This window comes from Rattus rattus, chromosome 6, assembly GCF_011064425.1.
Source record: "Rattus rattus isolate New Zealand chromosome 6, Rrattus_CSIRO_v1, whole genome shotgun sequence".
In the NCBI taxonomy this organism is placed as follows: Eukaryota; Metazoa; Chordata; class Mammalia; order Rodentia; family Muridae; genus Rattus; species Rattus rattus.
The window spans coordinates 808,638-834,020 of record NC_046159.1 but is presented as its reverse complement, the minus strand read 5'-3'; the positions used below and the strand labels follow the sequence as shown (position 1 = coordinate 834,020).

Genomic DNA, 25,383 nt, shown 5'->3' with positions numbered 1-25,383 from the left:
ACACTCACATACACTCACACACACTTATACACACTTGCACACACACACACACACACACACACACACACACACACACACACACACACACACACCACCCATGCATAAGACCTGAGTCCATCAGTTGCCAGTATCTACTTTTACCTACAGGTCAGGAATCCAGGCTTCTGCAGGTTCATGTCTGAAATAATCTATACACTGAGGTTTTGAGTGAAAAGAAAATGTTTTACCTGACAGACTTCAGAAAGATAGAAGTAACAGAGTTATGTTTTATGTACATTCATGAGGAGGCCTTCAGTGAGCCCTGGTGCGATTGTGTTTCTCCTTTTCCATCACAGCCATTTACTTTAAATTGTGAGTCAGCGAGTCATAGAGTGGACTGTCTACCTTATATTATCAGGGTATCAGGAAGGCATCTTACAATGTAGGCCTGTTTAGACAACCCCTCAGGATGTAGGCTGCTCTGTTTCAACTGGCTGTCCTGTATTTGTTACAAGGAATCAATCAGTTTATATGACATTTTAAATTTAATTATGATTTATCTTATCATAACTGATGTCATCTTTGGTTATTGCATAACATTGGTTTCAGTTGGAATTTGGTAAAAGGAAACAGCTTGGATTTAATAGGTTATCTCAATGAATGAATGAGTAGGATAGATTAAACACCGGAAATATGTTCTTTTGAGACAAGTTTCATACAAGGAGACTGGTTGAACTCAGAATACATCATTGTCGTTTTCCAGTATATGTGAGCTTTGATTTGATATCATACTTAGGAAGTTTGCAGTGTTTGTAATGTTTTACCTACATTAACAACATGGATGCTTTCTGTAAGTTTCTTTTCTCTCTCTTACCTGTTATGTAGCAAAACAGATCCCTTTGATTTTCCTCACCGAGCTCTCATGGTGAAGTTGCATTCCATGTGATCTATCACTGCTCTGCGCACAAGATGCTTCCTGAGGGACTAAAGCATGAGCTCTGTGTGCACGGAACAACCAAGCTGAGGCATTTGAAGGCCCTTCCTCACTTTAGTACTCAGTTGTCTATATAAAAGCAGACTGCCTCTAAGAGCTTTAATGTGCCAGCCATCCTAAGCGCTTAGATTTAGCGTTTTAGATTATTCATGTCGTCCACGGCAGCGGAGTCTGTCGGCGTGAGTCTGAAGCTGTGCTCTCCTGCAGGCTGGTGCTCCATTAGCTTGGATGCAGCTCTTGCCCGTCAGAGTCCGTGCTGCACCGCTCATGTGCATCCATGTCCCCCTCCCTTCCTGCTGCCGGGTCTCACGCTCCCCACCACCCTGCTTCTGAAATTCTGGTTATAAAAGCATAAGTCATTACTAAACTTCCTCCTAAGAAAGATATAAGCAATTGTATAAACAATTTACATCTTAGTTTCAAAGACCATGACAACTCTGTATTTGACTTTTCACTTCTATGGGGTGGTCGATCCCTCCCATAAATGTAACAGGAAGTCCTGTTGATGAAAATGAAAGCAAGTATGTTAAGAAAACCTTAAAATTCACGTCTTAGTTGTCTGTCTTAGTTCCATTGCCAGTTATGCGTGCTGTTTTTCTTACTGACAGTTCTTGATGTACTAATCTAGTTCTTTAAAATTAGATATCCTAACACATAATAGCTGTTCTCTTTTAATTGCAACTTTTTGCATGCTAGGGATTAAAGAATAAGTTTTCTCCCTTACCAGAAGCTCCTTTGAAATAGTTTTAACACAGCCTTTGCAATCTGTTGTATGCATTGTTTTCTTTTCTTCCACTTTGACCACAAATTCCTTCAGGTCTCCGCTGGTTCATCCTCCAAGCCATGGATGCCGCTCGACTCACAACAGCCCAATTCACACTGCTACTGGCTCACGACTCACTCAGAACTTCTCTGTGTCTGTTCCCACTCTCATCTATACTGGTACGAGACTGCTCAGACGCCAGAGCTGGGGAGAGGCAGGCCACGGGCACAGTGGCTGCAGAGGCAGGCAGGCAGGTAGTGTAGGCAGGTACCATAAGTCTTTGCTTCTTCCCTTTCTTATTTCTAATCCAGCTTCAGTGAAGGACTTCTGTTTAGCTGACATAAAGGCTCTCTGACTGGAAGTCGAGGTGTTTTTCAGCTTCCAGAGTCTCTTCCACAGGTCCTCTCAGAGCCCTATGATTTTACGTACTGCATTCTGAGAGCCCTCCAATTGTATTTATATGAGCATTTCTGTGTTGTCTGAAGTTGAAATTAATACACTCCCAAGAAGACACCACCACTTTGATTTGCTTATTCTCTTTATGTACAAAGTCTGTAGGGTTGTGAGTCCATAGGGTCTGTTTGAGTCTGTGGAAGAGAGCTATTGGAAATCAGGTAAGCAACTGTCGGCATCAAATGCAGTGTTTCTCTGTAGTTCTACTGTCCTCTTGGCTGTGTTTTTAGCTGTAGCACTCTGGTGCTATAGGATAAGGAAACAGTCTCTCTGGAGATACTCTTGTGTGTGTAAATATGAAGATAGTTACAGATATTTCCACACACCATTTGTGGCCATCATTTTCGTTTGTAACTTATAAAAATTTATTTGAAATATTTTGTCATTTATTTATTCTTTTTGTTTCTCCTTTTAATATATATATTTTAATCCCCATTAGTCTTCATTTCATGCTTCTTTGCTTTCCCACTTGGCTTATTAACTGTTTCAATGCAGATACTCTTTATCTGGAGGATGAGGAGTGGTTAAACAGCAGCTCTTTGTCTTTGGCCTCTCCCAGCTCCACACTTAAGAAATGACTGCCGGCCCCACCCCCTCTTCCCTGATGTTTGGATCATGCTGCCAGCTGTCACGCCCTTTGGCACATGATTGCTTAATATGTTTCCACCTTCTTCTGGCAGGATTCCCTTCAATGAAGATCCCAACCCCAATACTCACTCATCAGGACCCTCAACCCCTCTGAAAAACCAAACTTATTCCTTTTCACCTTCCAAGTCCTACAGTCGGCAGTCCTCTTCTTCTGACACAGATTTGAGTTTGACACCCAAGACTGGTAAGGCGCTTCCACCCACCTTTTGTGTTTCCTCGTAAGAACTTGTTCTGTTCCCTGTTAGCTCCATCCAAACCTTTCCTCCTGTTTCTGCATTTAAGTTAAAGTTAATGGAATGCTGATCATTGCGGTTATTAAAGTTAATTTTTTTTTTGTAGAGACACTATTTTGTTTGGACAGTGATATTTTAATTAATTTAGTTATTGTTGATATCAAGTCCAGAGTTTATTTTGGGGTGTTGCCATTCTTCATTTCATGTTGAAGTCAAGAGGAATGCTATCTTAAAACATTTGCATAGTAACCCTAGAAGTCTGCACTCAAATTGCAGTTTTGAACCATAATTCCTCTTAAGCATATGATTAATTTATTTCTTATTCATTTTCATTTTAGAATTTAGTTCTGTGTTTCTATTATGGGAGTAGTTCAGAACTGGAATGGTTGTATAGCAGTTCATCTGCTTTTTGGCTTAAGGTTAGCTCAGTGTAGAGTACTGCCTTGCGTTTAACTAGAAAACAGAAAACAGAAAACCCGAAGAGGAAATGATATTGGTCATGTCTACGTGTTAATTTGCTTACAGGCTAACTTAGAAGGCAGTATAAACACTGATCACTGCAGTTATTCCAATGATGATCATAGAGGAAGTGTTTTGTTTGGAAAGTCACATGTGACCTGTCGAGTCACTGTGATATCCGTCCGCAGGGTCAGGGTGCTCAGCGTTGCTATGCTTGCTCTCCAGGTTGAAACTGCAGTTGAAATTTCCTCATCCTTGAATATTTTTTAATTTATTAAATTTATAATTATTCCTTTCTTTGTTTTATGAACGATTTCTGGGTTTTTGTTAATTTTTTTTGATAAAAAGTTGTTAAATATTAAATTGGCTTTATGGGAGAATTCAATTATTTAAACAGATTTTTAAAGAAAGTTGAAAATTTAAAGATTTACTATTTCTAGTATTTTAAGTACTAGAACTAATTTTCATATCAGATCGACTAAAACTTTATTTGTATTATTTTGAATTTATCATCTTTAATGTTTTATTTTAGTGTTAGAAGAATTTATAAAATGGATCCAGAGTTTTTGAAAACAAAACAAAATTTTACTTATTATAGATTAATTTCTTTTTTTTATAAATATGGTCACAGAATATAAACACTATAAACACCCATTTCTGTGTTTTTATTACCATTCCTGTCACACTTCTCAAACACAATTTATTTTGACAGCTACTTTACTTTTAAGTATATGCTCAGCCTTAGCCTATTAAACCAATTGCAAATCAGAAATCCTTGAGAAAAGATTGTATCGCCCCAGTGCACGCAGACTTCTCTCTTCCCTTTTGCCTAGACGATAGATAATGCATTAGAGCCGCCCTGGCTTAGCATGTGCACAGTACTAGGTATTGTAAGTAATGTGAAGAGGATTTAAGATAGGCAGCAGGATATGCAAAGGTTATTTGTAGAGAATACTCCATTTTGTATAAGAAACTATAGTATTTGTGAATTTTGTTCTTGGGATGGTGGTCATTGTGGCCTCAGCACCATTCCCTACAGATGCTGAAGCCTTACTATATATAATTATGACTAATAATTAAAAATATGATAGCATCTTATAGTAATGGGTGCTTTGGAATGTGGCATTTTAACTGTCTTTGTGGTATAAAAACTGAACCATTCAAGTTGTGATGCAATAGCCATAAAGGAATAAGAGACTTAACTGAGTTTATGCCACTCAGCAGAAGATAGACCTAGGATGCTGTCTGTCTGCTCCTCTGTGCCTTTCCATAGGCGCTGGAGATGAGACCCAGCCCCTTATGCACTGGGCAAGCACCCCACCTCTGCTCCTCCTCAGCTCCACCCCACCTCTGCTCCTCTTCCGCTCCTGCCACTTTTAGAGGTCGGATCTTGTTAAGGTGCTGAGGCTGGTCTCTGTCTTGTGAGCTGGAGCAGCCCGGTCCCGGTGTAGTCGGGACTCTGGGTGTGCTCCATGAACAAGGAGGTGCCCGTAGCTGCGAGGCCTTGCCCTGCTCATGGGCTGTAAGGTTTTCAGTAAGCTTGCTCATTAGGTTTTGTCACCACAGATGACAAAGTTAGTTCAGAAAGGCCCCCCCCCCTTTTTTTTTGTTTTGTTTTTGCTTTTTTGTTTAATTTTCATAGAAGGGCAAACCTAAAGATCGTACAGTCCTAAGTGACGGAAGCAGACCTCTCAAGCTTCCTGGTTGGCATCAGATGTGCTAACAAGGACTCCTTTAGTACTGCTTCTTAAAACCCCTTTATGAATGGTGCACTACTCCGACAGCACCTATGCGTGTGCCGAGTGCGGTGTTTCCTGTGCCCGCCTTAGCTTGTTGAGAGCCCTTCCCCTCCTCGCATGGTCCTTCCCAAGCGGGGGTTCAGTGAGTGTCCTGTTCTGCCTCTGTCAGTCTCTGATTCTAAGTGACTGTTGATAACTGAGAAGGCAGAAATGGAGCAGAAGTAAAGGGTGGCCCGAGAAAGTTAGTTTTCTGTTTATGAGTGGGTTTTTGTTAGTTTTCTTAATTTTTTTTTACTTTATTAGAATATAATGTATAAAAATGAGATTTTAAAAATGTTTTCCCCAAGTTCTTGATTAACAGGATTTACACACTTGATTTGGGTTGATTTTACATTCGTAGGCAGGGTGGCTGTATATATTTCTTACAATATACAGGGTATTTGGTCTTTATATGCAAATCTCTGTAAATAGTACTACTATGGTCAGATTAAAGTATGAAACATTTTAGAGGAGGTAAAAGGATTAATGTATATCTCAAAACTGGAGAGCAAGGGGTTGGGGATTTAGCTCAGTGGTAGAGCGCTTGCCTAGGAAGCACAAGGCCCTGGGTTTGGTCCCCAGCTCCGGGGGAAAAAAAAAAAAAAAGATCCAAAACTGGAGAGCAAAAACCTAGCTATTTTGAATTCACAACACAGTATTCTGATTTTTTTTAATGAGTATCCTATTAGCACAAAAATATGCAGTATTTTAGCTAGTAACATTTTGAAGTACCAAAATTTACTACTTTAAGTGTTGAGGATTGAAGCAACAAGTTTCTCACTGTAATGGAGAGTGCTGGTTTTCAGGCATACAAGTTCTTAAAAAACAGCCAACCAACCAACCAAAATAAATTGGTGGGCAATTTAAGTATTTGAAGAAGTCAGTTAAAAGTGATGTAATGGCTTAACATCTTGCTAATGATTTAAATTTTTTAGTGACTGCAGAGTTTGAAAGGGCTCTGTTAATTTAGAAGGTGTGCTTGTTTTGCACTATGTTGGCCAGGGCTCAGGGCTCCTGGCTCCGGGCTCCGGGCTCTGGGCTCCGGGCTCCGGGCTCTGAGCTCTGGGCTCTGGCGGGCGGGCGGGAGGGCGGGCTCTAAGCTCGGTGCTGATTGTCTGCATTGGAATCCATTTGATTGTTCTGTTTTGCCTCGTCACTGCTTTCCTTCCCTGCATCTTCTGATCATCTTCTGAACCTGCATCTCTGCTACTTTCCTCCACAGCACCTTACCCACAGGGGCCGGGGGTCTACCTGTGTCCCAGCTCCACCCCCCTCTCTTGTGGTTCCCTTCACCTTAAGTCCCGCCTCCTCTCGGAATCTAGCCTTACCCCTCATCACTCTAGCCTTGTCAGCCCCGTTCTGAGGAAAAGTGTTTCTTTCAGTGAAGAGCTGTTCCTGGCTGCTTCTGGTAGGATCACATTATGTCAGCTTTTTTAATAATCCCTTTACTTTAAATCATCTTTGAAAACATTATTTTATACCATAAAGAATGATTGTGTGTTTTATGTCTATTAGTGATTTTACTGATAGTTAATCAGATTACAGATGTCGTTGAGCTTACTTGATGGGTAATTATGAGTATTCGCTACATTTTATATTTAACAAAAACTATGTCTCAGGACGTGGATGTGGATGCACTTTAACTCTCAGTCCTAGGTTCTCACTCAGGTGTCCATTGTAGATGCTCTGCCCCCTCCATACCCGCTCCATCCACATCAGACCTGTGCCATCCTGTTGCTAAACCATAAAGCTACATGAGAAAACGATTCTGTTTGAACCAGTTTAAGTCTCATTTTGGTGCTATTCTTTTGTTATACATTTGTTTTCTTTCCACTACATTAATCAAGTTATTCTGCTATGTTTTCTGGCACTTTATTTATCACTGCAAACTTACCTTTTATTTTGTGATTTTTAATACGCTTCATATAAAGATCTCGGTTTTATTTCCAGTTAGCGTTGTGTAGTCTCTAAAAACTTTAAGACTACTATAAGAAAAACTTTTGTTTTCAAAGAGCAGAATGGGACTACACACACGCTAACCCTTGTTTCCTTATCCAAGAACAGCTAAAAATGTAAACATGAGTTAACTCCTTCCTGAGGCACCGCAGTGAACTGGACTGCACAGATCTTTAGCTCTGAGAGGGTGGGTTCAACCCAGTGCCAGCTTGAGGCGTCCCATCCCCATACAAGTCATGGGCCGTCTGTGTCCTTGTGTTATTATCAAACAACAACAACAACAACAACAACAACAACAACAAATGCTAGGGAAAATGTAACATTAGCTGTAAAACACTTGTAAGAGTGAGGCAGTGGAATTCTTTCATTCATGACTGTGCATTGTGATGTTTGCACCTGTGTGTTGGTTTTTGTTAATGGACACATTCCATGTTCAGAGGAGGGCATCAGCCGAGCGTAAACCTCATTCTGCAGGCTGAGTCACTCTTTAGCTCTCCTGTAGTTTTTACTTAAGCAGTTAGTGTGTTTCTCCCCATATTCCACCAGATACTTGATGTGTTTAAATTGTCAGCACAGTAAGAGTTATTCTTTTGATTATTTTTATTACAATTATCAACTTTTAAATATTGAATATTATCAAAGATTTGTTACCTTGTTTTAATATTCTTGTTAGAATAAATTGATTCTAAAACTAGCTGTGACCATAACTTTGATATCTTACTTTAAAGAAAGGTATAGAATAATAGAGTAAAATACATGTGTTAGTTACTATCTCAAACATGTTCAATATGTGGATGAGTTTCTTGCATTTTGACACACTGTGAAGACGAGCGCAGTTGAGCTGCTGTGTCGTAGTTACTTGGTTGTTCTTTACGTGCTCATGTCCTATAGGAATGGGCAGCGGCAGTGCTGGAAAAGAAGGGGGGCCCTTTAAGGCTCTTTTACGACAACAGACCCAGTCCGCCTTGGAACAGCGGGTAAGCGTCCATTTTCTCGTCTTGCTCTGTCACTGTGCTTTGTGTGCCTGTGCTGGGTGTTAAGCTTCTGAAAGGGATTGTTGATCATTGTCTGGAATGTTGGAGTTTTAAAGTTCAAATGTGTTTAAGACATCAAAGTGATTTATTCACCAATATTTACTTTTAGTTTGGAAAGATTCTGTAACTTTTCTGTTTTATAGAGCTCTTTAATTTAAAGTATTTAAATTGAATTTTAATTTTTCCAATCTTCGATGTAAAATATTTCTTCTGAAAATACTCATTGAATGCTGAAATCTTTTCTAGTTTTCACTAAAGTTGCAATATAGAGAAGAAAACGGTTACTATTTTTGCAGAAAACCATCTCAGTAATGATACGTTAAGTTGGCACTGTGGTCAGTATGTTTAACATTTACCTGTCGGCCTCACTTTTGTCACTGGCCTGTTTATTAGATGTGAGATATATATTCTATTCTCTGTAGATTCAAGTTAAGTGTGACTGTCTAGTATAATATGTTTGTTTTAATTCTCATGTATAGTGTTTACTTAATGCATGGGAAACTGAATCAAGTGTTTGGATGATCTCTCTCTCTCTCTCTCTCTCTCTCTCTCTCTCTCTCTCTCTCTCTCTCATCCTTGCTAAGGGAGGATCGCCTCCTAGGTTCTGTAGAAGGCGGGTAGGTTTCTAAATGCATGGGGGCCTCCTGCTAGAAGCTTTTCTACTTTTAGTCTTGTTCTTTGAGTTTTATTTAAGCTTTTAACACATGTTGCTGGCATTTTCTGAACTTGGTACTGTGAGCTCATGCTCTTTGCTGCTAGCGCAATGCATGGTCAGTTCATGTGTCCTGTCCTGCTCCAGACAGAGCCTGCAGCTTTCCCTCTGTCTGCTTCGGAAGCTGTGAGCACTTAGAATGATTCATTTGTATGTTCATTTGACACCAGCGTTTGGGAGAGAGCGAAGGTGAGGCATAGTGAACCCCGTAAAAGGCACAGCTTCTTCTGCAGTTTGTTTCTGAGAATAGTCTGTTTTTTCTGATTCTATGACTGTAGACAGTAAATTTTTTTTCTTATACTGTGTGTGTGTGTGTGTGTGTGTGTGTGTGTTGGACCGAAGCCTAGTAAGAAGTTGAGCTCTACCCAGGTCCTGTTTTCTCCAGGTACTTGGGATTGAACCAAAGGCCTTATTAGGTCTTGTCACTAGGCAGGCAAGCATCTTCTCACTGAGCCACGCCCAACACCATGCCCTAGCCCAGCTCTTTGTTTTATTCCCACTTTTCAGCTACTCTTACATTTTCAACGTACCAGTCATCATGGATGAAACCCAAAGAACTAAAGATTAGAGCTGTGGAGAAGAGGGTCGGAGTGGAGGTGTGGGTGTCCACTTACCATGCTTTTGGCCTGAATAGCTCTATCTTTGCCTTCTCCCATTTTTGATCTGATTGATTGATGAATTGAGTGTCCTGGAAATGTGGCCACGTGAAGTACTGGTGACTTTACTGTACACTACAGACCTTTGCAGCCATTTTATAAAGAAAATAGTAAACTTATTTTGGATAGAGTTTGATAAAATTTGTGGATTTTATTTTGTTTGTTTTTTGAGATGGCATCTAATCTGAAACCAGACTAACATGGATCACTATGTAGTTCAGGCTAGCCCTGATATCATAATCATGTTGCCTTGCAAATGCTGGAATTATAAGCCCATGTAAAGGTTGTATGTGTGTGTTAATATGTTTTAAAATGAAATAGAATGACATCACTTTTACTCCCTTTTCCTCCCTCAGCTCTTCCCATGGCTACCCACACTCAAGTTGCTAGCCTCTTTTTAAAAGTTATTATTCCATATATATTTACATGCAAAGTATGTAAGTACAGTCCATTAAGTTTGTTTTAGTTATTCGTATGCATATGGTTTCAGGGTTGGCTACTCGGGTTGGACAACCAATAAACTGGCTCATCCCTGGAAAAGCTAAGTCCTTTAGTTGCTTGTCATTCTTTGTCACGGAGTAGGACCCCATGGGATTTTACCCTTCTGTGTAGGCTTGTCCACTGATGTCGCTGTTGTTCTGGCCTGTATGTAGAGAATGTTTCAGCAGATTTGTTGGGCTCTTACAGTTTTTTGTCCCCTTTCCCTAGGGTTCTCTGTGTCATAGATGCAGGAGCTGTGATGTAGATGTTTCTTTTGGCATCGGACTCCCCGTGATCCCTGCATGTCCACTGTAGTTTTGGTGATGGTCTCCGCTTGCTGTAAAGAGAGACTTCTTTGCTGAGGAGTGTAGCTGTGCTTAGCTGCGTGTCTATGGATCAGATCTGTAATTGAAGAATTGTGCTGGTTTAGTAATGTGGCCGTGGTATTGTTTTCTATTGTCTATGACCTCACTAGGTGGGAAGTGTTGATTCAAGTATGATTTCCCTCCTGTGAGTGGACTTTAAGTCCATGTAGACAACTGTTGGTTACCACAGCCATTTGAGTGTCACGTGGAGGGCCTTTAGGATATCTTGCGCACTGTTCATTGTTATGATCATAGGTGTTAATCATAGGTTCAGAATTCCATCTCTGTTAGCAGCTCGTATAGTATTTTCTGTTCTGGTACTGTGAAGGCTAGATTGCAGAAAAACAGAGGCTTTCAGATGCAGCTCAAATCGTGTGGAGTTCTAAGTGCGTGGGGGTCCTCCGTAATAGAGGGCCATGGTTGACCTCTGAGAGACAGCAAGGTCTCATCGATAGCTCATATTGCTTCAGCAGTCACTTGGACTACCCTGACCGACTGTTAGAAAGGTTTTTCATGTCTGGTACTGGGGGTTTTGTTAGTCTATGCTTCTTGTAGGGGAGCATTGTCAGGCTAAATGCTTTAACATCTTTAGACTATTTGTGTGTGTGTGTGTGTGTGTGTGTGTGTGTGTGTGTGTGCGTGTGTGCGTGCGTGCATGTGTGTGTGTGTGTGTGTGTGTGTGTGTGTACATGTATACGCTTACATGTATTACTTTTAACTTTAAGTATAAAATGTGATTCCTTGTAGGTCTGTCAAACAGCCGTGGTAGTCTTGCTGTGATTTGCTTCTTTCCTTTTCCGTGTGTTCTGACCTTCATTCTTCTACAGTTGCAGTCCATTCCCTGGGCTTTCTGTTTCTCACCTCATATTTCCTACTCCCTCCCATCGCTACCCCTACCCCCACACCTGTGCTCTTTACACTTTCTTGGTTTCTGTGGTTACTCTTTGTTGTATATTCACGGGATAGCATCTGAGGGCTTGAGGCCGGGATGTCAGGTGAGTGAGACCACATAGGGATCCTTGGTGTGCATATGGAGGCCAGAGGATCCTCAAAGGAGCACTGCTTCTCCATCCCCTGTGCAAGTCGACTGAACCCAGGTTGGCAGGCTTGGCAGCAAGCACCTTCACCTGCAGGGCCTCTTGCTGGTCTCTAATGTGCTTTTAAACAGTCTAAAGCCTTGGACATGTTAGCACATTGGGCATACATCACTAGAAGATCTTCATAGGATCAAAAGAACTGTAGCTTTTGTGTACATGGATGTAAAGCCTTCTGTGTCGCTGTCATGGTTTACATCTGCCACTCTTCCCGCACTGAGCTTCCCTGTGCTGAGAAGCAACAACACAGCAGTCAGTGCCCAAGGCTTTTCCAGTCACTGCTGGCTGCTCTTGCTGCCGTCCATCTCCATCCTTGCTTCAGTCTGGGTCACTTAGAGACAGGTCTGTGCACAGGCTTTTACTCTTCTTAAACAGTTTGTCTGCTCTTGCCTTTGTTGAGGGAAAGGTTACTCCACGCTCTAACCAGGTTTAATGTGTGGATGCGTGTGCACACACCGTGTGTGCCTTTAACTTTATGCTTCCTGAGGATGCAGGGCTGCTCCTCTGCTGGTGATTGCAAATTGATCGGCCTTGCACATGGTGCTTCAGCCATTTCTGTATTCCTGCTTTAAAGCAGCCAGCCCGTGGCCTTGCTGCTTTTGTATGTGCCTGCTTTTAGCGATAGCACTTTCCTTTTATTTGTTGCATTTGATCTGCTGTGGCCTAGAAAATGCAATAATGATGAATTTTTAAAGTGACAAGCATTTTAGTATGTGTAGCTACCTTATACCAGTGTGAACATCCCCTGTGGAGATGGTGTGGGACGCAGTACATGAGCCGTAGCACTTATGGCCCTTGGACAGCTCTCCGGGCTCTCTCCAAGCTCTCCCTATGTTGTGAGTAGCTGGGCTTCTGGGTCAGAGCTACGTTCATCTCCCAGCAGGCAGGTCAGATAGCAGTCACCCTTCCATGCGTCCACTTCATCTACTGCAGATGGCTGGCGTTAGGGCGACTACAGACATCCCCTCTCCTTCTGGTGCTCTTGCGGTTTTCTTTTTCTTTTTTTTTTTTCTTTTTTTCGGAGCTGGGGACCGTTGCGGTTTTCTTTTGGGGCTTTCATGTCATTCTATGGCAGAAGGAGCCACAGATGGGAAGAATCTGCACAGTCGCACAGCATCCTCCCTCTCACCATGTTCTTCTCCCTTCCGCCTCACGTGCAGTGTGCACTTGTATTTGCTCCTCACCACACAGTGGTTAGCTCACGTCACCTACATGCTTACCTTCTCTCTTACCGACACACAGCCTGTCTTTCCCTCCGTGACCTGTCCTCTGTTTCTCTAGGTCTCTTGTTGCATGCTGGCCTGGGAATATTTACCAGTAACCTGTGCTGCCTCTGTGTGTGAGAGACAGCTTTACTGAGACACACAAAGGGGTCGCCAGGCTGTCAGGCGTGTACCTCACTGGGAAATGGTGTTGAATCAGAGTTTGAGAAGAGAGGAGTGTGTCGTAATATCTCAGCTGGGAACTCTTGGATACTTCCCTCAGTCAGAGTGGATAAGGCAGCTGGAGTTTGAATTCCACTGAGCATGTAGGGAAACAGACTTGGATCTGTGAATGGCTGAGGAATTTGAATGAAAAATCGTGTCTAGGGTATTTATTTTAGGCCATGCATTTCCGATGCTAGGATCTGACTGAGCAGAGCCTTCTACTGTGCACTTGGCCATCTCTGTCTTGTCTCTTGTCTTCACCAGGAGTTCCCCTTCCTCACCTTGACGGCCTTTCCCCCTGGACTTCTTGTGCACGTTGGCGGTGTTGTCAGTGCACGCTCTGTGAAGCTTTTAGACCGGATCCACAACCCTGGTATGTTTTCTAAAAAGTTTTATTTTACTGCTTTTATTTAAGGTGTGATTGTAAAATTGATTTTTTATTAATATTGAAAGTAAATTTAACCCAAAAAGAGAAATGAAAACAGATTATAAACTGGTATAAGTTACTCTGAGATATTTTCAGTAATCAACAGATGAACACATTTTGATTTATTTTTGGGTGAGTTGTCCTTTTGAGGGGATTATTAATTAATGTTTGATTTAGCTGTTATATTTGTGTAGGGAGATGAGGGATTTTACTGCGTGGCCTTCACGGTCATTGCATTAGGCTCATGCGGCCACAGAAGGAAGAGCGGTAGCCTGTGTCTTTAAAGCACAGGATGACGCAGAAGGCGGGCAGCCAAGTCCTGCCACATTTTGAGGCTTGGATTACAAACTCTTAGGTGTGGGGACTGAAAAGATGGCTTAGTGGTTAAGATCACTGACTGTTTTTCCAGAGGACCCAGGTTCAGTTCCCAGTACCCACATGGCAGCTCACAACTGTCTATATCTCCAATATTTGACACCCTCACACGAAAATACATGCAGGCAAAACACCAGTGTACATAAAATAAAAATAAATGCTTGAGTGAGTTTTTCAGCCTACAACAAAGAATGATCGACAGTGGGAGCTGCCTGCAGTCTTCATGACGTTGGCTGACACACAGACCTGCAGTGCTGCTGATGCCCATACCTCCCATGCCTGGGAGACTTTAACCCAGCCCTTCCAGCAGCTTCTTTGTGACAGTAGGGCAAGAGGAGATTGTCCTAAAGTACTGGATGGAAAACATTGCCAATAGTGCTTTTAAGTATAACAAAGTATTACTAATTTTCACACTTAAATTTAATCAGTACTCTGTGACTTAGTTTTACTTAAGAATCAGAGTGGAATTATTCTGACTGCAAATGAGACTTGGGAAAGTCAATGCTAGTCGTGTTTTTTTTAGCTCCATAATAAGCAAATACATAATTTTAAGTCCAGTATTTGTTTTGATTTGGTTTATTTTCCCCATTCCTTTATTTTTATAGTCAGTTTAGGATCTCATTTACCCTATGGTGTTTGTACACTCTGTAGCACATTAAATTCATGTAGATGCCAAATTATGGCTTTCTGTAGGAAATTTAGTTATGAGATGGGTAGGGAAAGACTGATCAGTGAAACCTGAGGGACACTGTGCTTTCTGTGGGTGAGTGACTTATGTTTGATGGTACCTACTGACATGCTACTGTGAAAAGTAGTTTTAGAAATGTATTTAAGTGATGTCCTCTTTCATTTTGGTGCTTCCATATAGTTAGATAAACTCTAAAGCCTGGGAAGACAGACAAACTGTTCAAATTAGCTTTAAATGGAGATAAATATCTAAAAATGTTCTTTACTTTTACAAACTCTTCTTTTTGAGAGTTTCTTATACTCACCAGTTCATTGCAGCCATGCAAGAACCCTAAGAGCCCAGGAGAGAGAGGGTGTCCTCACAGGATGAGTTTCGTGTACTGTGCTGTAACTGGCAGCTCCCCAGTTTCCTCCTCCCTTTCAGCAGAGTTGTCCATCCTGCATGGCAAGCCTCAGTCACTGTCACCCAGGAACACATGGACACTCGAGATGCTGTGGAGTACACTTTTACTTTGCCTTGTTTTCCTTCAAGTCCTTACCAAGTGTATATCCTGTGGTTCCAATAACTTATTCTGATTTAAATATATGCTTTTTGGATTCTTTTGTGTATAAATTAAACTAAAATGCCCAACAACTTCTCCAAGTCCCTTGAATAATTGTCATGGAAAAAAGATAAATTTGTTGAGAAAAGCTAGATATTAACCCTATGCGTAGGAGAGCCTGGAGAGCCTGTCAGCACAAGGGCTCAGCACTGCTACTGTGCCGAGGGTTGGTCAGACTCGTGTGCATTGTGTTTCCCAGCAGCTCCTTTACTAGTGAATATGAAATGATTAATTTTGTTTTCAGTGGAAAAAAGACATTCTTATTTTAAAACCATTGTACGAGTTTTAACTACTGGTGATTATTTCAGAACTCTTAGCACTTCTTCCTTTGCTGAATCCCAGGCCAACAGAAGCAGGAACAGGGAGAGACAGGAGGGGGTTCGCGCATACAAAGATCGAATAGCTAGAGGAGTTAATGCGAGGCTGCTGTAGCTTACTCCTCCTGCCTCTGTCTCTATTTCTTATTAACTCTGCTGTCTCTGTCTTCCAGTTCCTGTCAAGTGCTGGTGTCAATTGTGTTCTTGTCTGTAGTTTTCTTTTGTTTGTTTTATTCCTACTATTCTGCACCTAAAACTGATCAACTAATTTGCTGTTTTGAACTCAGCCTTTGTCGGAATTATGGGTAACACAAGATCTTACAAACTGCTAGACTGGAATAGTTTCAATTCAGGTATTTTAATGGTCATTCAGTATTACATATGCTGACAGAAATTATGGCAGCTCAGTGAGGTTTTAGAGGCATTCTAGGTTATCTAGATTATTCTGTAATGGTTATGTCACAGCTTATAATTTGCATGGAAATTATATAAAATAAAAATGTATGAGCTAAAACAAATCAAAAACATACTATAAATTATGAATGACTGTGCTCATGTGACTAACTTTCAGAATATAATTTAATTGTACTTCTGCATTTGGCCAGTGTTTTCACATCTGGTAAGTGATACAGGTATTAGCTTTATCATTAAGCAGCATTTGTCAGATCCGTTAACAGCCAGCCTGGTAAACCTTAAAGCTTGCTTAAACTGCTCGGCCAGACTAAATAGAATGCATTTACTGCTTCATAAATCACCAGGAAACGTGACTCAGCATTCCTATGTATAATGCTAGAAATGTTCCAAAATTTCACAGCAGGACAGATTTTTCAGGGAGATTAACAATATCTATGAACTTTCCTCCTTCCACATGAGATTTCCAGTTTTTCTTTATAAGTAATTTGAATATAGTCTGTAGCTGTTTAAAAGAAACAAACTAAAACTTAACAGCTGATGATGTGTTTTAGTAATGCCCACTAATTTCTTTTAGAAAAGCCTATTCTTACTATACATATCTAAATTATTTTTGGAATTAAACTTTGGAATTATTTTAATTAAACACTAAAGTAGATATTTAAAGGATTTTTTTGGTTCCTTGTCTCAGTGTTTCTTACAGTGAAACAGAAGCAGCAGAGGGCTCAGCATTTTAGGTCATGCTTTTAGTACTTGTATGCATCAAAATCTAAGCCCTGGTGTACACTGCCTATGACGGGCGTCATGTTCCCGATCTGGCTTTGTCAGCATGTGCAGATGTAGAACATCTCAGTTCCCAACGCCTTACGGAAATGACCTGATTTGTAGACAGGGTTTTACCATCGTGCTGACATTTGTTCAAATGAAAATGATTGTGTTTTATTTATTATTATTTTTTTAGTGAGAAAGTGAAATATACCCTACTAGATTTGCTTTATAAAGTAAGACTATATTCTAATGCATGGTTAGCTTGGTACAATTAGAAAAATAGGTTGTGCATAAAAATTATTGATCAGTAACAACTGAAGGAAGTGAAATCTTGTAATCAGCTAGTTTTAGAGTGTGGTAGTTGGCCAGATGACAGAAATGTTTTATAAAAGGAAAGTGCAAAAGTTAAATCTCCCAGACACAAGAGCACTGTCCTAGGCAAGCAGGCCAGCAGTTTGGCCAGGACAGACATGGTTGAGGAAGCAGTATATCTTGCCATCACTGAAAGTAATGTCAGATGGGAAGTGTGCAAAAGAGGAGTGGTACAGAGCCGCGTGCAGGGGAGCGAGAGAGGAGGAGTGAAAGTCTGATGGCGGACTGGCTGTGTAAGCAGTCTCAGGGCCAACCTAAGCTCTCAGGTGAGCCTTCTTGGGAGTGACCAATCAGTTGCAGAGCAGCTGAAGAGTATGATGTCACTTAAGTTTAATGCTTCACAGTGCCATCCTGTGGTTGAAGTAAGACTGAGCTCGGTACTAGTTTAGAAAAAAGACTTGAAAATTCTGAAGAAAATGTGATATGTTTGGTAAACATATTCAGATATATCCTCTGAATTTGGAAATATTCTGCCATTGCTGTCCCATAATATCAAAATGTCAAGAACTGCCCATGCTTAGAGCTGGAGAGCTGACTCTGGTTATGAGCACTGACTGCTCTTCCACAGGACCCATGCACAATAGCTGTTTCTAACCCCACCTCTGGTGGTCCAGTGCCGCCTTCTGCCCTTCACAGGTACTGCATGCACATGGTGTAGCCAGAAATACGGGCAGACATCTAAACAAAAAGAACCTAGGCAAACAAAGATTTGACCCTTATTAGAAAGATAATCATTAATGTAAACTCTAAAATTGTTCATACTTAATTTCTTGAGTTCTTTGACACCATGAGTAATAAGAGGCCTTAGTCAATCTGACAATAGTCATCCAGAGTGGGGTAAAAACAGAGAGGGGGAGGGAGAGGGAGGAGGAGGAGGAGGAGGAGGAGGAGGAGGAGGACTCGTAATGAGGAACACTTGTTAGTGGCTAGACTTTCCTATCTCAGCAGTGTTACTGAAGGAAACTGCACCACAGCGCGCTCAGTTTTGGTCGGTGGTGAATCCTGTGTTGTGGGTGTTGCCATCAGGTCCCACTGCTTCTCTGTGTCATTGTGTGCCAGGACGCCTTCACGGCAGTGCACACGGCTCTGGCATTGAGTGAGAACATGAGTGCTGTACAGTTCGTTAGGCACTAGAGGACACAGATTGCCAATTGTCCTGTCTTCTTGAGACTTGTGCTCTTAGATGGTAAAAAGTGTTACTATGTAGTGTGGTGTACAGGGTGGAAGCAGGCATGATTAACCGTGCTGGTGTCTGTTCTGATACCTAAGCTCGTGTGTGAAGGCTGTGTCTATCAGATGTTCACAGGCTCCTGCTCCTTCAGTAAGATTCTAACGCTGTATGAGTGCGGACTCTGTGTCTCCTAAACCTCCAGCACGTGTGAGTCAGTCTGAGCCAGCGCTTCTCTGATAGTTGGATAGTTACTTTATAGACCGCAAAGGGTCCTGTGCTGAGCCTTCCTGCCGTTGCTTTTGTCTTAGCCATCTTGTCCTATGTTAAGCACAGTGATGGGACATTTTATGCACTGGGAGGAGGTGAACCTTTCCCATGAACCTGAGAATTTATTATGATGTTACTTTTCATTTCTTCCTTTTTCTGTTCTGAGAACAGAACTCGAGAAAAGTACATGAATATTAACATCTGGAAAGGACCCTGAGATGTCACTGTTCTTTGTGTGATACCAGGGCTGTGATGAGATCACAGTAATGAGATCGGGACAACATGCCTTGGGTCTTCCTGGCAGACACTGTCTCTCCACAGACCTGGAGATGAACTGAAGAGGCTGGAACACGCTACACGCTAGGCCACATCCAGTGTTTTCCCATAGCTGGGCATTTGAGTCAGGAGATCTTTGAGGGAGATTCCATCCTATTGTGTGGTTTCCTTGGGGTCTGAGAAGAGCATAACCACATCGCAGTCACAGCCTAGTTGACCTGGCTTTGGGACTTACCCTCAACCGTGGACGATAGATTGGGGTTGCTGATGAATGTGGCAAGAATACTTTAAATGAATCTTGCGTTTTACGACCTATAACTTTTTTCCCCTTCAAACGTAATAGACTTGAGTTATAAGGCAACCTTTAGTGGTTTGAAGTTAGAAAATGCTGTGTTTTTTTAATCACAGTTATATGTTTTAGCAAGCTCTTTTTGAGAGCAAAATCTCAGTTAAAATCTTGAAAAATAGATTTATTATTTTGCAAAATATTTAATTGTAAGAAAGTGAGAAGAGGCAGGTGGTGGCCACACACGGTTTTAATCCCAGTACTTGGGAGGCAGAGGCAGGCGGTCTCCGAGTCCAAGGTCAGCCTGACTTACGCAGTGAGTTCAAGACAGCCAGGGTTGTGTAGAAGAGACCCAGTCTAAAACCAAGGAAAGAAAATGTGAGCTCCTAATGTGTCAGGAAATAACATCTGAATTTTATTCATTTGTTCATTTGTTGTTTTGTTTTAACAATCCGTAAACATGAAGTCTGGAGCTGTGAGTGAGTGTTTTGGCATCCTCAAGTGAGTTGAACACTAAACTGGTGCCGGGAGCACCATTAAGCCAGGCGGGCATCCTGTCCGTTCTTGCCTTGTCAGTCAGAAGGCAGGCTCCCTGGGAGTGTGAATTCTGCCAAGCGTCTCAGCCGTTCTTTTCTGGGGGTGCTGATGCTCAGGTGAGAATTAACGTGGATGTAGACAGCTTTTGATTCTCAACTGTAGTCAGTTTTCAGGAAGTGACAAAGTCAAGCATGTGTGGCGTCTGGATAAGGAATGTTAAGTTACAGCGTGGATGTGTATATCTGGCTTTAAAAAGTAGCAGCATTCTGTTAGATGCAGAATGGTTTGTAGCCAGCTACCATACTGACTGACATCCAGGCTTTGATTTTCTCACTGTCCATCCATATCACTTTCAGTACAGTGAGGACTTGTTCTTAGTCTGGTTCTAATCCCTACTCAGTTTGAGGCTGTGTACTCTGTAGAACCTGAACTCTTCCATTTCTGTTCCTCTACGGGAAGTCCCTTTCCAGTGTTTGGGAATGCAACTTCTCCGTGTCCCTCGGCAGCCAGATTACCATATCCAAAACCTTTGCTTGGTCCAGACAAACACCTTTGTCTCCTCCTGTCCATTTTTAAGTTAGCTTGAGCAAGATGATGGCTCATACTCATAACCATGACCCATTTGAAACTGAGACAGGAGGATTGTGAGTTTGGGGCTAGTTTAAGCTGCATGCTAAACCCCATTTCAGCAAAAACCAGAATAATTATGTTGGGTAAACATAAACAGAATGATTCTCAACACTTTGGGTGGATGGGTATGTTTTAGTTACAAATATGCAACTGCCTCAAATCACTAGAGGGTTGAGTTAATAAAGGCATTTTGTGTTGAGGATGATTATGTCTTACTTCCTGAGCTATGCATTGGCATTTAAAAAATCTCTAGTAGTTTCACCCACACTTCTGAAGCAAAAAGATGGCAAGATATCAGGCTGTGACCATGCTCTAGAACAGCAACAGTAGGAAGATGTCAGGCTGTGACCATGCTCTAGAACAGCAACAGTAGGAAGATGTCAGGCTGTGACCATGCTCTAGAACAGCAACAGTAGGAAGATGTCAGGCTGTGACCATGCTCTAGAACAGCAACAGTAGGAAGATGTCAGGCTGTGACCATGCTCTAGAACAGCAACAGTAGGAAGATGCATTCTAGTGCCAGCCACAGGGTAGCATCGCTAAGAACCAGTGCTGTGCTGACTGTAGAGCCCAGTGCATGCCAGCTGCCACAAGGAGAAAGAAGTCCAGAGAGCTGTATAAACTATAAAAAGTTTGGTCCATAGGGAAAAAAGCTTTAAAATAGTGTGAAATATAATTTGTATAATACTTAAAATTTAGTTTTACCTAAAATGTATTTTAATTAGAAATAATTGTATAGATGATAAGAACATGGTATTTAGTATAGAAATCATTGTCTTAACACGTTTGGAATGCGTGTTAAACGAGTACACATCTCAGCTGATTTTCCTAAGATGACGAATGCCCATATTCCACATGGCCAACTGCTGTACACTTTAAAGCTAACCTCGTCTGCTTTTTTGTAAAAGTAGGTAGAACTTCAAATGTATGCTTTGGACCTTAAATAAAATAAGTAGGTTCAGTAGTGTGTTTCCTATTAAAATGTAGTTAGCAGTTTTTAAACTGTAAATGAATAGGATTAAATAACATGATGTACCTTTTTATTGCTAATAAGATCATGCTAATTTAGTCCTCTGAGTCTGTGGTTCATCTTTGGCATGAGTGTAGTGTAGCTTTCAAAGTAAACAGAATCTTCCTTAATGCTAAATAAACCGCATAGTCTGAGTTTCCCTGTAGTGAAATAACATCCATCCCTTGCTCTTGCTTCCAGTGTAGCGGCCAGGTGGCCAGAGTGATAGTGATGAAGCGCTCCTCCTGTACGCTTGCCTTGCTCTCACCCAGAGGCTAGGGCCATTCCTTTCTGTGACCATTTCAGTGAGCTGCCATAGTTTTCAGTCTGTGCTGTCACCTGACCCGAGCATGCGCCAAAGCATCACGTTCCGCCCCCGTCCGCCAAGTCTGCTTTGCAAACCCTTTGTTCCTTAGCTTCTGCTTTAGCCCAAGCCACCAGACCAAACTCAACATTTGCAGAGTGTGGACACGTGCCATCTGCTTCCCTGGTGCCCATGTCATGTGACTAGCTTCTCACGCTCGTCAGTACTTTGCTGAGTACAGTTCTGGCATCTCATGCACTTGTGTGGCTGTGTCAGAATGAAGGCTGCTTGTGAGCTCCATGAGGGGTGTGAATGCTGCACTTGCACTCAGTCAGCTCGCTCTTGCTCTCGCTAAGGTTTAATCAGCCATACTCTTCCATGGCTTTGGTGTAACTGTCTGTTGTTCTATGTTCTATCAAGGTAAGTCTGATGTGGAGTAACTGTATTCTCCGTGGTCACACACACCTCAAGGGTGTGACATTTCTCCATTCGAGTATGCTCGGCATTTCTAAACCAACACATTCCAAGCTTAAAACATGGGGCTCTCTCCATTTCTTCATTAGTTTAAATGGTGTTGTGGATTGCTGCTGCTAAGACCCATATTTAAAAGCAGGGAATCAACCACATGTTACTTGTGGTACAGGTAAGGTGAGTCTACTGTGAGAAAACTTTTGACATGCCGTACAATGAGTGCCTTAGGAATATTTTAAACTTCCAGAGTAGTTCAAAAAGTAAATAGCAAATTCATTTATGACTTTAAGAAAAGTTAAACATAACAGTGTTTTAGTAAAACAGTTATTTTTTAGACTGAAAGTTATTTCTGTTTGTGATACTTATTTTTGTAGAACTATAATTTGATAGACAAGGATACTACATAAGCAATAGCTTGTTCTCTGCTATAATTTCCTTTTGGGAAAGGATGAGTTTACATGGATGTTTAAATTGGCATACAAGCATGCATGTCCAGCCAGGCGTGGTGGCTCACACTTGTAATATTAGCATTGGGGAGGCTGAGACAGGAGGATTGTTGCAAGTTCCAGCACCCTGATCTACATAGTGAGCTTGAGGCCAGTTGGGCAAAACCCTATCTCAAAGAAAGTAACCAAGAAGGCACGACTGTCTATTAGCAGAAGTGACTGTGGCTCTGAAGTGTATTTGTCCTCTTAACGTCGACATCTCAGCCAGGAGTAAGGAACAAGCTTGCAGTGGGCTGTAGATGCCAGTGTCCACTTGGATGGTCACAGTATGGGGTGCAGCCTTTCCTTTCTCTTTCCTCTTTATCTCGTGCTTTCCTCTTTCCTCAGTTTTCTCCAGTCTATGCTTCTTTCTTCTCCTCTGAAGGAACATATTTTAGGGTAGTTCTTCCTCCAACCCCAGACTCACTCAAGAGCTGGCTGACATTTACCTCCTCATTTCCCCTTGTCACCTCCTCCTTGCTGAGGAGACGCCCATCACAGGAATGTGAGCTCTAACGAGCGTCTTAACCTTTACTTGCTTGCTTTCTCACTCCTTTACTAGTGAGGATACTGCTACTTCATTTATTCTGAAAAGCTATGCCGAATCCGATATAACTGCTGTGTGAAAAGAGAAAGGCGTATTTGCTGGTTTTCTGTGCTAGAGCCTTTTGTGTGGAAAATATACAGTAAGAGCTTAGCATTGACTCTAGAGGTAAGCATTCAGAGGCCTCCCAAACCTGCACAAACCACAAAAAGAAGCAAGCAACAGACCAGTCTTGGTTCTAACACCTTTGCCCGTGAAGAGTTAGTTTCCCTTGCCGCGGTTGCTCACTGGCTAGGTACAGGTGATTAAGAAGTGCATGGCCACTGCTCCATTTGCACTGCCCTCTTTCAAGGATGCTAGAGTTCCTCGTGACACAGTACAGGTCTGCAATCTGAGCATTATTATGACCACACACTGGGATGAGCCCATTGCCTCTACATGCTGCTGGGCCGCCTAGCTCATCTCTAGTCCCTACACAGTCTTTGCTTTGGTGAGACAGGAACTCAAGTTGGTTGATGACCAGGCTATGTTCAAAAACTCATGGGCCAGTTTTCTACCTACCCAGGACTTCAGGCATGGGTTACCATGCCCATAAGCCGTCCTTTGAAGTTACAGGCCATGTATAGAGTTAATAATTTTGTGTTTGAAATTTACCCTTCTATATTAACCAAATTATTTGTGTTAATCCTTTAAATGTATTTTTTCTTTTTCTGCCCCTTTCCTCCCCCCCCTTTTTTTGATTGGCTAGTCCTTTTATACCCTGTTATTCTGCCCTAGGACTTACATCTTTATTAAAGCATGACAAAAAAAGGTTTTTAATACCATTTATAAAGATTGATAAATCTTTACCTTGGGAAGAACTCAGAATGTAGTAGATTATAAAGATAGGTGACAGAATACAAAATCAGAATTTAAATTAAATTTATGATAGGACAGATAGCGTGCTCACTCAGTGAGGTGAGACACAGCGTGTTCTGTCTGTTGAGACTCGGAGCAGAGCGTGGTGCACACCTCACGCTACAGTGAACGCATTCAGAACTGCAAGCAGAGGGTCAGTCACGGCCATCCTCAGCCTCATGAGTCCTGTCCCCCAAATTAGTCAAACAAATAAGGCAGATTGGAATGTGGAAAGTTGAGGTTTCCGTTTTAAATGATAGTGACTAAAATCTAAGCCCTCACACTAGAATCTGCACTGCACTTCCCATGAAGACACAAAGGCAGTAGAGCAGAGTGGTCTCCCAGTCAGGTTCGGCCCTCAGTCTTGATTCCTGTGTGAAACCGGCACTCTAATCAACGGGCAGTGTGTGGGGAGCACTTCAGCTCCCAGGGTCAGGCTAACTGCAGACCTTCAGGCTAATGTGTACCGTGCTGTTGAGAGTCAGCTGACTCAAATTTTATTTTTCAGATGAACCAGAAACACGAGATGCGTGGTGGGCAGAAATCAGACAAGAGATAAAGTCACATGCTAAAGCCTTAGGCTGCCATGCTGTCGTGGGCTACAGTGAGTCAACAAGCATCTGGTAAATGACAACTTGGATTTCTTGACTTGACATTGTGGTTTGGCTTGTGTGAGCTGGGAGAGATGCAATTTAAATCCTGGAAGAGAGGCACAGTGGGGAGCTCAAGTGGGTTGAGCAAATCAGATCAAGTTCAAGATGCCTTCTGCTCACTTGATTTCTATAAACTTGAGAGCCTCGGTTTATCTGTTAAAATGATTTGTACAAACTGCACGACGGGCTTGAGGGGTACTGCAAGTGTATCACAGCCAGCATGCCCAGTTACTAGTCCTTGGCTTGTAGCATTCCTTCGGTAGGACATGTGGATGGAGTGCTAGGTGTTTATAAACGAACTGCCAAGTGTCTCTAATGTTTGTCCTCAACCATCCTTAATCCCAACTCTTGGGAGGCTGAGTTCAAGCCAGCCTGGTCAACATAGTGAATTCTAGGATAGCCAAGAGCTACATAGACCCTGTATTAAAGAAAGGAAAAAGAAAGAAAGCACACACGCACGCACGCACGCACTCACGCAGGCACACACAGGTACAACACCACTGTACTTACTACATTTATAAGAACTACTTTTTTTGCTAACAATATATTCTTCTCTAAGTTATCTGCTGTCGCCCTCGTAGCCACTGGGCCAGGCCTTCCTGTTATCAAGTCCTCTATTACCACATGACTTTTGAGTGTGTTTTGGACTCGTTGATCTATTGAAACCATTTAAAAAATTTGAAGCTATGAGATTTTACTTTTAGATCACATACAACCTGTTTTCCTACCAATATGGTTTGCTCCTTTATACCAGTTTTGGCCCTATTATCTTGGCATATATATTTTTCTCTTTTTAAAATTGTGATTTATTTATTTTATGTGCATTGGTGGTTTGCATGCCTCTATGTCTGTGAGGGTATTGG

General features: G+C 41.8%; 1 protein-coding gene across 18 annotated transcripts in view; it reads left to right on the top strand.

The window, feature by feature from the left end:
* The window catches only part of C2cd5 (C2 calcium dependent domain containing 5), an 86,433-nt gene that overhangs the window by 26,308 nt on the left and 34,742 nt on the right, over positions 1-25,383 (top strand). For 3 of the 18 annotated variants that reach the window (XM_032905373.1, XM_032905376.1, XM_032905372.1), the window contains exons 8-14: positions 2,870-3,021; positions 6,530-6,715; positions 8,155-8,240; positions 8,882-8,914; positions 13,296-13,404; positions 15,727-15,792; positions 24,376-24,490. In XM_032905373.1, the coding sequence (XP_032761264.1) occupies positions 2,870-3,021; positions 6,530-6,715; positions 8,155-8,240; positions 8,882-8,914; positions 13,296-13,404; positions 15,727-15,792; positions 24,376-24,490 (747 nt within the window). Of the gene's footprint in view, positions 1-1,790; positions 1,991-2,869; positions 3,022-6,529; positions 6,716-8,154; positions 8,241-8,881; positions 8,915-13,295; positions 13,405-15,726; positions 15,793-24,375; positions 24,491-25,383 lie in introns of all 18 variants that reach the window. The other 15 variants (XM_032905386.1, XM_032905380.1, XM_032905387.1 and 12 more) reach the window with 11 other exon arrangements.